The 11,167-nt window shown below is 38.1% G+C and overlaps 1 protein-coding gene across 1 annotated transcript in view; it reads left to right on the forward strand.

Moving 5' to 3' along the window:
• PARP4 (poly(ADP-ribose) polymerase family member 4) overlaps window positions 1-9,247 on the forward strand; it is a 34,507-nt gene extending 25,260 nt beyond the window's left edge. The window contains 7 exon segments of the mRNA XM_009648298.1: window positions 329-499; window positions 902-982; window positions 2,845-2,925; window positions 6,531-6,633; window positions 6,944-6,960; window positions 7,500-7,627; window positions 9,064-9,247. Coding sequence (XP_009646593.1) covers window positions 329-499; window positions 902-982; window positions 2,845-2,925; window positions 6,531-6,633; window positions 6,944-6,960; window positions 7,500-7,627; window positions 9,064-9,247 — 765 coding nt within the window.
• The last annotated feature ends 1,920 nt before the right edge of the window (window positions 9,248-11,167 follow it).

Consider the following 11,167-nt stretch of genomic DNA (forward strand, 5'->3'; position numbering starts at 1 on the left):
CCTCAGTTGTTTGATAAGGGAAGCAATTTGTCCCTGTAGTTGCACTACCTTCTTATTCAGATTGGTCACTGAATGTGCAAAAGAAAACAAGAAAGCCATGGCATACTTTATTGACAATAATGGCTGAGTGATTCTCCTTATTACCTCCAAACATTAGACTTATTTTTACCAGTAATAGCATGTAGCTTGTTTTAGTTGTTTAAAAAAAAAAAAAAAGAAAAATAAATTAGTTCCATTCACATGGGAAATGTTATTTTCTATTGAGAGATTGTTTTCTTTTGAAAGCCTACTAACAAACAGAGCTAATTTGTTTTGCTTCTTTACACAGATACAGAATGAGGGGTCTAGAATATTTTCTCCAGGATGCAGTTCAGTTTCTATGAAATGGCAACAGTTTAATACAGATGCACCAGAGCCAATGCAGGTTCCTGCTCAAATACAGTCTTTATTTAACAACGAGGGACTTCGTGTCTATGGATTCATCCCTCGCTGTACTCAGGTAAAGACTGGAATGCACATGCACTACTGGATAGAAACTCATATGTAAAACAATCACAAAGGAAATATACTGTATTATATATCCTGTAGGCAGCATGCACTTAGCTTTTCTTTCATTGCTAAATATAATTATGTTACTATTTAATTGTCATTATTAGTCTTCCCTCTAAGAAGTAGAGAGGAAAAAGTTACTTAATTTAATGTTCCTATCATTGTGCTTTGATAAATACAGGATTCTTTTACTTGTGACTGTCCCCTTGTTGTAAGGGGAAATATTTATAAACCTAGACATGCAAAGACTTACAGATTTGAGTCATATTCAGGAGACAGAAGAGCGTGAATGTGTGCTGGTAGCATAGCATGAGAGAGAAGGAAACAGTATTTTTATTTTTTTTCCTTTGAGGCCACCTTAAGAGCAGTAATAAATGACCAAGGTCCTCAGACTGTGGTGTCAACTACTGAACTACAGAAGACGACAGGAACAGTGAGTTTGACCACCATTATTTGTACGTGCCATAGTGAGACAAGCTGCTTTGAACAACTACATGCTGCTTCATGCTCTTTTGAAGGAATTGAAACTCCTGTTTTCAGCAGCTCTTGCACTTTTATTTTTGCTTCTCATGTTTTAACACAGACCTTCAGTTTTCAGACTTTTAAAGGGAAGCTGTTTTACATAGACGTGTCACCTTTCTCTGTGCTATCTAACACAAAACTTAAGTTTCTCAGAATAGGAAGTGCTGCTTCTTATTTTGGCAGCCTCTTTGGGCTCTGGCTTTATCCTTGGGTTGGCTGTTCTTCTGGCGACCTCTGTGAAGAAGCTGCTGCAGCATTCTCTTTCACGTTGTACATAATTTCTATGTGAAACATCTCACTAGTCTGTCATCTCTAGAAATGTAGGGAAAAAGAGACAAGAAAGTGTTACTAGCCTTTCCTCTGCTTCATTAACAATGAAGTAAGGAGTCTTTATGCAGGGAAAGCACAGCACCCATTTTGAAAAGGAAAACAGGCTAAAAAAGAACCATTTATTAAATCTAACAGGTGTCTACGCTTGAATAATCAAAAGAATAGTCAACCCTCAGTAATAATTCTGATACGACTGTCACGCCTTCCCCACTAAGGGAAGATGATTTGTTTTCAAATAGAAATCATTTTGTTCCCTATTTAGCGTAATCTACTTTGAAAGCTACTATCATGGGTTGGTTTCCATGGACGAGTTAGTTGTGTTGGTTTCCATAAGGACGGTTGCTTTCCAAGGATATGCCCTTCTACAGGCAAATAAAATTGGCAAGCAGAAGCAATGTATTTGCTTGCCATAATGAATTTTGCTTTTAGAAAAATACCTGTACTACCAATTCCAGGTGCAGTTAAAAAAAAGTAAGTTTTGAAAAGCGTAAACTGAAATGGCAAAATGATAAAAACAGGGTTAAAATTAGAAAAAATTATTAATTCTTGATGCTTTAGATGAACTCTGAGAATTCTTACCTGTTTCTTTTGCCAATTTCCTTAGCTCAGAAAGTAGCTATTTGCTTAAGAGGTTTTCTTCAGAAGTGGCTCTCTTTGGCATCTATCATATTCTTCCAAAAATTGAGCCAGTGGGAATGTTTTGGCAATTGGAACTGGAGTACAGCTGGACTTTACCACATTGGCCCCACAAGCCTCCTTCTCTTTGTTAGCTGTAACTTATTGAAGAGGCCAAAATTGTTTTTCTTTTCTATGAAAAACTGGTTTAGTTCAAAAATGTAATTTCTGGTTAGTGCAGTTCAGTATTTCCCTTTTCTGCATACAGGCCCAGAGGTCAAAAATTACTTGATTATGGTAGACCTAATGATTTTTTTTTAAAGTTGAACACTCTAGACTCACTTTACTTTTTCTCTAAATTCCATATTTTTATGGACAGGATTAATTTGCCTAACTCCACCTGTATAGATATTGTTGGTTAAATCTGAGGCAGTTGTTCAGGCTTTGTTTACAGTCACTGAAGGAATATGTGTACATCCAGAAGGGGCATTCTTCCTACCTGATTTAGTTAGCTGTTTCAAGTTGGGATTAATTGCCTACTGGAGTTGTTCTGTTTGTTTGCTTGCCTGCTTTTTTTTTTTCACCTTTGACTCTAGAGAGAATGTGCACAAGTAAAGACCTGGGTACTTCACTGGAAATCAAGTGAAGTAAAACTGTACCTTAGGTACAGGCTGTGACTGCTTTTCAAATGGAAAATTAGCTTGACTCTTCCTTGGAGAATGGGATTTGTGTAAATATGGAAGCTAATTGTCTGAAGCTGGACCTCATAAATGAAAGGAAGAATTAAAAAAAAGTTACTACTCATCATCAGTTTAGTTTTCTTTCTAGGTGCTGCACAAACTCGTAGCAAGAGCTTTCATTAATGACTATGAGGATGGGATTCTTCATGAGAATGAAACAGAACATGAGGTTTGATAATCTGAAAAACTATGGAACTTTTTTGTTGGTTTTCAGTATTAGAACAGTAGCAGGAGAAACAAAAGCTTTGGAGCAAATGGAAAGAAATACATATAAATGAAGGCTCTACAGAGGGACCTGGACAGGCTGGATCGATGGGCCGTGGCCAGTTTCATGAGGTTCAACAAGGCCAACAAGGACCCAAGGGTCCTGCACTTGGGTCACAACAACCCCATGCAATACTACAGGCTTGGAGAAAAGTAGCTGGAAAGCTGCCCAGCGGGAAAGGACCTGAGGGTGTTGGTCAACAGCCAGCTAAATATGAGCCAGCAGTGTGCCCAGGTGGCTAAAAAGGCCAACGGCATCCTGGCTTGTATCAGGAATAGTGTGGCCAGCAGGACCAGGGAAGTCATTATGCCCCTGTACTTGGCACTGGTGAGGCCCCACCTCGAATGTGTTGTTTTGGGCCCCTCACTACAAGAAAGACATTGTGACATGTCCAGAGAAGGGCAACAAAGCTGGTGAGAGGTCTGGAGCACAAGTCTGATGCAGAGTGGCTGAGGGAACTGGGGTTGTTTAGTCTGGAGAAAGGGAGGCTGAGGGGAGACCTTATTGCCCTCTACAACTACCTGAAAGGAGGCTGTAGGAAGGTGGGGGTCAGTCTCTTCTCCCAAGTAACAAGCAATAGGACGAGAGGAAATGGCCTCAAGTTGCGCCAGGACAAGTTTAGGTTGGTCATTAGGAAAAATTTCTTCACTGAAAGGTTTATCAGGCACTGGAACAGGCTACCCAGGGAAGTGGTCAAGTCCCCATCCCTGGAGGTATTTAAAAGACAGGTAGACAAGGTGCTTAGAGATATGGTTTAGTAGAGGACAGGTACAGTTGGGCTCGATGATCTTGAAAGGTCTTTTCCAACCAAATGATTCTATGATTCTGTGATTCTATGACAACCTTGACATTCAAGGGTCAGTAAGAAGAGTTTTCAAATGGAAAGCTGTATCATGATAGCCCAGATTATATCAGTTGGATTAAGTATTAGATGGGGCACAGAGAATGGGAATTCATTTGACCAAATACATGTGTGTACATTTGTCAATAAACCAGTCACATTTACCTTCCCCTCATGGTCAATGGAAATAAATAGATATTTCTAGAGCTTGATTCATCTCATCCTAAAGTTAAATACCTAAACCCGTTCAGATTAATTTTCTCAAGAGGTCTTTTTCTCAACAATGATTATAAGGGTTACCTATAGTCACTATTTCAGATTCAAGGATCACTTCCTCCAAGATCAAGAGCAGTCTATCCCAATGAAGGCAAAAATGCCAGGAGGCCTGACATGAACATGGATTAAGAGAAACTCCTGGAAAAACTCAAACATAAAAAGGAAGTATACTGACCGTGGAAGCAGGGACCGGTAACCTGGAAGGAATATAGAGACCCTATCTGAGCATGCAGAGACATCATTAGGAAAGCCAAAGTCCACATGGAGTTGAATCTGGCAAGAGATGTCAAAGACAACATGAAGGGCTTCTGTAAGTGGCAGAAGGAAGACTAGGGAAAATGTGAGCCTGCTGCTGAATGGGGCAGAGGAACTGGTGACACAGGACATGGAAAAGGCTGAGGTACTGAATGCCTTTGTTGTCTCAGCCTTAACTAGCAAGACCAACCTTTGGAAATTCAAGGCCCCAGAGACCAGGGGGGAAATTTAGAGCAAGGAGGATATACCCTTGGTGGAAGACCATCAGGTGAAGGAATAGTTAAGCAAACTGGACAAACAGAAGTCCATGGGCCCTGGTGGGATGGTTTTCAAGAGTATTACATGATCCAAGTGAAGAAGCCAGCGTGGAAGCCCTTAGTGGAGACTCCTGTTGTTTATTGGCGGAGATTGGCCATTCAGCATGGTGGTACATTGAATTCCCTTTTGCTGGGAATACATGCTGTACGCTAGATTCACCAAGTCTCCCAGGTGCCCCAGCTTCATGTTCTGTTGTGCAGCAGAGTCCACCTAGTATCTGCATCTTCATGGCTCTTTCTTGCTATTTTTTTAAGCATCGCTTCGTTCTGTGTGTAATTAACTTTATTTATATATGAAGTTTGTATGTGAAAGTAGTAAAGTATAGCCAACCTCAGCATTAAGACGAGATATATCTTTTTCCTATATTTTTGACAGGACACTTATCAAATTATTTCTAAACATTGAACCATTACTATATGCCATGTGGATACACTGGGGATTAGAGTTGTCGACTTGTGAATGACTCTCGTGGGAATTAACTCCCAAAGCATGGTTCAAGATTTCTTCTTTTTCAGCAGAACTGCCAATTGTTGAATTTTAAAAAGAAAAGTTTTTCATGTATTTTTACACTAATTAAACTTAATGTTCTATAGATTTTCACTTTTTACACAATTTGGATAATTACTATCTAAACATCCATTTAAAACCATACATTATCTTCTAAATTACCTTAAATGAATGATTATAAACTTGTGTCTACAGTTGCAGTTTTCTAAGACATAAAGCTGTAGAGGAGTTTCTTGAACAACAAGGCCATAAAATACTATGGGATCTCACGGACAATCCCGGCTTTGATAAGGACAATGTGTCCTTGGGGCTCTGAAAGGAGGAATTCGCACGTATTGTGAACTAGAACAAAGGTGCTTGATAAGACTAACCAAGATGTGCTCTAATCGCAAAGCTTGCAGACTAACCAGGTTGTACTCTAATTGCAAGGCTTGCATATGATAGCGCATGTGTTTGTGTGTTAGACCAATCAGCATGTATCTAGAGGTGCGTGGACAATGTTGTTGAACCAATAAAAGCGTTGTTTATGTCACGTGGACCCCATCCCTCAGTATAAATATGTCTGTAACTCTGAATAAAGGAGGAAGCATTCACCATGCTCCTATGGAGACTGTGTCTGCATTCTGGGCTTCCCTAAGCAACTTCTTAAGCAACATAAAGCTGCAAGGACAGGTAGAGTTTCAGAAGTATTTAATATCGAAGAATAAGTACTTGAACATTCTGTTGAAAGCCTGTCTCCCATCTGACCTGAGGGTAGCAAACCATTTGGCAGATAATTTTAATCATGAGGGTTGTCTAATTTTTAGCAGAGAAAGTGAGATAAAATAGGATTGGTTTTGTTAATACTGCATTTAACAACATACATAGTAAACTTAATAATTTTATAGAGACTTTGCATTCTCAGCAGAGGACAGGGTTCCTTTATTGTTTCTTCTGAGTAAGAGGAATGCTTATTTTTTAGCACCTTTAAAAATAATTTTCAAAATTGTTTGAGATAAATTTGAAAAGGCATTGTGCATACTTTATATGGGAGTGATTTCAAAATTACTTTGTTCTTACTGTTTAAGCATTTTTTACAAGGTAAGCTAACTACAAGATTCCAGGTCAATTGCAGAAATTTGATGGTGTATCAAAGGGTTTTGAAGTTTAACATTTGAATCACCTAAATTGATTATGTGGATTTCAGTTTTTGTGTTTGTGTTAGCTTCTAAAAAATATTTGAAGTAATTCTCCTATGTCTATTTTGTTCTTGGCAAATATATTTTCAGTGTCCTGAATCTTTGGCTTATCCATATCTTTGTTTATTCCGTAGGATGGCTCTTGGAATCTCAGTCCACAGTTGGGAAAAATCTTGAAATTTGATGTTTACTATTTAATTAACAATTTCCTTATTAGAAAAGGCATTCAGTCACTTGGTAAATACTTCTCCATCATTAAAAAGCAGTACATTGTCTTATATTTCCTATCTGTATGTGTTATTACACTGCATGTCTAGTGGAACTCGCTATAAGATATGCTCAGAATTTAAATGGATATCTTAACTTAAAGTTTTCAGAAGTGCCTGATTTTAATAATACAGTTTTTTCTCAACTTCTCTCACAATATAGTGTCCTGATTGGTAAGCACATCTCCTGGAGAAATATGTGGAGGATGTGACATAGTCGGAGTAGCAACAGAGGTTCTTTTATCTCAATTCTTCTATCTGCTATATTAGTATCTACTAAGGAAAAAAGGGAAGAAAAGTGTCTCCTAGGAGAGAGGCAAAAATCACTTCTGCTTTTGACATTTCAAATAATATGAATGGTATTTATATATACACACACACACACTGTCTGCAGCACTCTGCCTATGCACACTTCGCTGTTTGATTCTGTCAATTGGTGCTCTTTGCTGGCAGCAGACCAGAAAACTTGGGGAGGAAAAAGGCAATTCCTTTTTTTATAAATTATTAAGAGCGCACAATACTTTAGTAAAGGACAAAAATCTTGCAAGTTTCCCATTATTGCATGTATTAAAATCAAAGTGGATTAGAACCCAAGCAAACACAAACCGCAGAAATCCCAACAAAGTATTACCAAGTTTAAGTTTGAAAGCTGGGAGCATGTTGGTCAAATCACTAATGTGAATACTCTTGACAGTAGTGATTGTATGGTGAAACAACTAAATAGCATTAGGACAACTGATGTTTTAAAGTGATATGGAGTACTTTGCAGAAAGTACTTTTTCTGTTGTCAAGAAATCATTTAAATAGTAATGCCGCTTCCCTTTTCTTCTTCCTTAGGACCAAATAGAAAAGCTACTGCAGTTGATTGCTACTCTTCTTGTGCTACAGTTCATACGCTGCACAGAGGAATTGAAAGGGATAGTTTTCAAAACACTGATGAAACTGGATGATTCATCTAATTTGAGGTGTGCTTTTAAATAAAATCTTATAATTTAATGTACTAATGTAAACCTTATCAACATACAGAAGATTAATTTCATTAGGAAGAGTCAATGACTATACTACAAGATATGGCTGTAGAAAAGGGAATGGAAGGTATTAATCATATTGGTGGCACATGGTTTCTTTTAAGAGGGCAGATGGAAGAAGGAATATTTTGCAAAATACGATACAAAAATTGAGAAGTATAGAAGTAGTAAAAGATATTTTATACTTCTTATTAGATTCATTGAATAATTCAGGTTGAATATGACCTCTGGAGGTCATCTCTTCCTTAAAGGAGGGCCAACTCAGATGTTGGATAAGTTGTTCAGGATCTTGCCCAGCTGAATTTTAAATATCTTTAAGGATGGAGATTCATCAACCTCAACTTCTTTAAGGGCAACTTTTTCCAGTGTTTAATATCACTTATTTTAGAAATTAGGAAAAAAATTCTCCTGGATTTTTTTCTTCATGTAACTTATGCCTGTTGGCCTGCACCCTTTTTTATTATTATATTTATGGCTTGGTGTTCTTCACAAGCATACACCATGGAATATTCTGGACAAGACTTTTGAAATTATTAGAGCAGATGGTTCTTCACAGCACAACTTTCACCCTTCTTTTTAGCTATGGGGAATGCTGGTGCTGGCTCATTCTGAACCCCGCACCTTCCCTTCTGTATGTCCCAGTGCTCTATTATCTTTTGACTACAGGGCCCCTGCCTCTGGAAATTCCCCTTCTTTGGGGGTGAAGTGAACAATTATCAGCTGGCAAGTTTTTTGGTATCGAGGAAATACCAAGGTCTTAAAAGAAGCATGAAGGAATAGGCCTCCAGTGAATCTGGATTGCCCCAGCCACCAGCAGATTACTTGTGCCAAAACGGGAAGCTTTACACGCTTCATACTTTACAGGTCATGTAGGAATGGGATTAAGAAACGGAGGTAAAAGTGAAAAAAAATGGGATAAATTCAGGAGAGCCCTGGAAATCTTCCTCCCTCTTTTGAAACTCCTTGACAGAAGGAAAAATTAGTTATATCACTTTGGCCACTCTAGTCAGGAATACAAATAAAATCGCATTGACCGCTGGATGAAAGCAATTCTAACATACGTGAATGTACAAAGGAGGAGTCAAGTTTGCCTTTATGAAATGCATAGTACTTCACTGCAGTGATTGGAATTGTACAAATAAATGTGAGTAATAATTATGAGCCTACATAATTCCCAGGTGGAAGATTCTAAAAAGACAGGGTGGCTCAGATGATGATGTTTTCTGCATCAGATGATATTTTATACAGGCTGGATTATTGTCCTACAGAGAATCTTGTCTTTCAAATAAGTAGTTAGAAGAAATCATTATCTTTTTGCTCCTTTGGTGGATTTACAACATTTTATTATAATAAAACTTCATTTCTACACACAGTGGTGTTCATTGGGCTTTTGAGTTGATCAAGATAGCAATAGAGTGAGTAAGAAGAGCTGAGAGGAGATTTCCATCCATTTGCTATTGACTTGAACTTGGGAAAGACTGGGATTCTGCCAAGAAGATACTGGGTATCAAGTCTATCTATCAGTTCTCTTTCTACTTAAAATATTTAATACCATAATTCTTAAAGATAATAGCAGAGTTAGCTTTCCTTGCAGCTTTACATAAAATGTTTAAATTGAGGACATTCAATCTTACATTACTACTGAATAATAATTCTCATAGTCACAGACTTAGAAGTATGGAAATAAAGGGCCTTAAAGTTAGTAAGTCTTGATTTTACATATATGTAGTATTTTACTTACCTGTAACTGTTAATAATACCTTAATATTTAATTTTTTTACATTAATCTCTTTGGTTCATTGCACATTATAAAAGTACTTTTGTAATATCTTTGTTCTGATTTCTCCTAAAATCTTATGTACTTCTTTAATGGCACAGTGAAGAAAATGTAACGTAGTAATTCAGTTAAATACGGCAGGACATGTTTTGACAGATACAAGAACATGATAAACAAAGAACTAATAAATATCTTCATAACATATCAGTGTTTTCAGCTGGATAGTTTTGTAATTCCTACAGTGTGCCTTGAAATGCAAACAGCCAAACAGTTATTTTTCTCCTGCACTGCTTTTCTTTTTGGTCATAGGTCAATTTGTGAATATATAGGTCAGTTTTGTTAAGAGGAATGAGTTCTCTCTCTCTTTTTTTCCTGCTGTTACTCTGTATTCTGATTTTATTCTGATGAAAACCTGATTGGTTTTATTTTATACCAGACCAAACACTGAAGCCTGATAACAAAACCAGACTAGAAGTGATTTAATTTAATGAGCTTTTCACAAGTGCTTGAATGAACGCATTACCTCTTCTAAATTAAGGAGCTGCACAGAATCACACTTTGGTACTTTGCAATGTGAGGAAATGTAGTGAGAGACTTAGAGCAATTGCTTGCACTGAGGCGGGATCCAGTGTGTACAGGCCATACTCTGCAATCCTTTGTCCAATCACTGAAAATACTCAGAAACAGGAGGTTCCACAGCCACCGTAGGCAAACTGTTGCACTGCCCGAGCAAACAGAGAACGCTCCCTAGCAATGAGGAGAAGTGTTGTAAGAGGTTACTACAGAAAACTGCGGAATCTCCTTCATGGATGTTTTCACAAGAATTTAAGCAAACATCTGCCAAGGATGGAGTAGATACACTTGATGTTGTAGAGGAGGTTGCCAAGAGGAATATCCCGAGGTCCTTCTGTCTCTAAAGTGCTCCGGATCCTTGTTTTCATGTGTGTCAGATACTGGCTCTGTTTAGTAAGTAACACAAAGGAAAGATTTGTACTACACTTGCTATTTGAGAAGAGCTAGGATATGGGTTTCTTAAGAACTAGAAAGACTCTTTAGCATAGACAGGGATAAACGAGCTCCTAAATCTGCTGTTAAGTCAATCTGCTGTATGGCCAATCACTGCATTACTGGAGTTACCTTAAGAAGTAAATGCTGGCAAAAATACAAATAAAAGCAATAAATTTATTTTTTTCCTTCACTGCAGTTAATTATTCAAATAGTTTGGCTTTTTCACTCTTGCAACAATACATCCCATATGGGTCTGTACAAAAACTACGCGTTCACACTAAAGCCCGAGTTTCATTTCAGTGATGTGTGTTCTTTAAGGAGCCGTTTCTGACTTACAGCGCAAAACCCTGGCTCTAGCAAAGGCAGTTGAATAAGCAAACAGGGTGTGGTTTATTTGCTGTTTCTTACAAGATTTTTTTTTTCTCCTCCTGCACGTTACATTAAAAAAAAAAAAAAAAAAAAAAAAAGCTGTGCTTGCCTACGGGCAATTATTTTAATATTACCAAATACTATGAAATTTAAAGGGATTCCGTTTCCTAGCGAGAAGCCCGTTCCCCAGCAGGACCTCGTCCCGAGAGGGACACGCTCCTGGCGCGCCTCCCCCAAGCCCCCAGGCATACCGTCGCACCGGGACGTGCGGCACACGCCGCCTTTTTATTTGGACGAGCCGGGCCTGCCCGGGCACCGCACCA

Source organism: Egretta garzetta, unplaced genomic scaffold (assembly GCF_000687185.1).
Source record: "Egretta garzetta isolate BGI_Z169 unplaced genomic scaffold, ASM68718v1 scaffold401, whole genome shotgun sequence".
In the NCBI taxonomy this organism is placed as follows: Eukaryota; Metazoa; Chordata; class Aves; order Pelecaniformes; family Ardeidae; genus Egretta; species Egretta garzetta.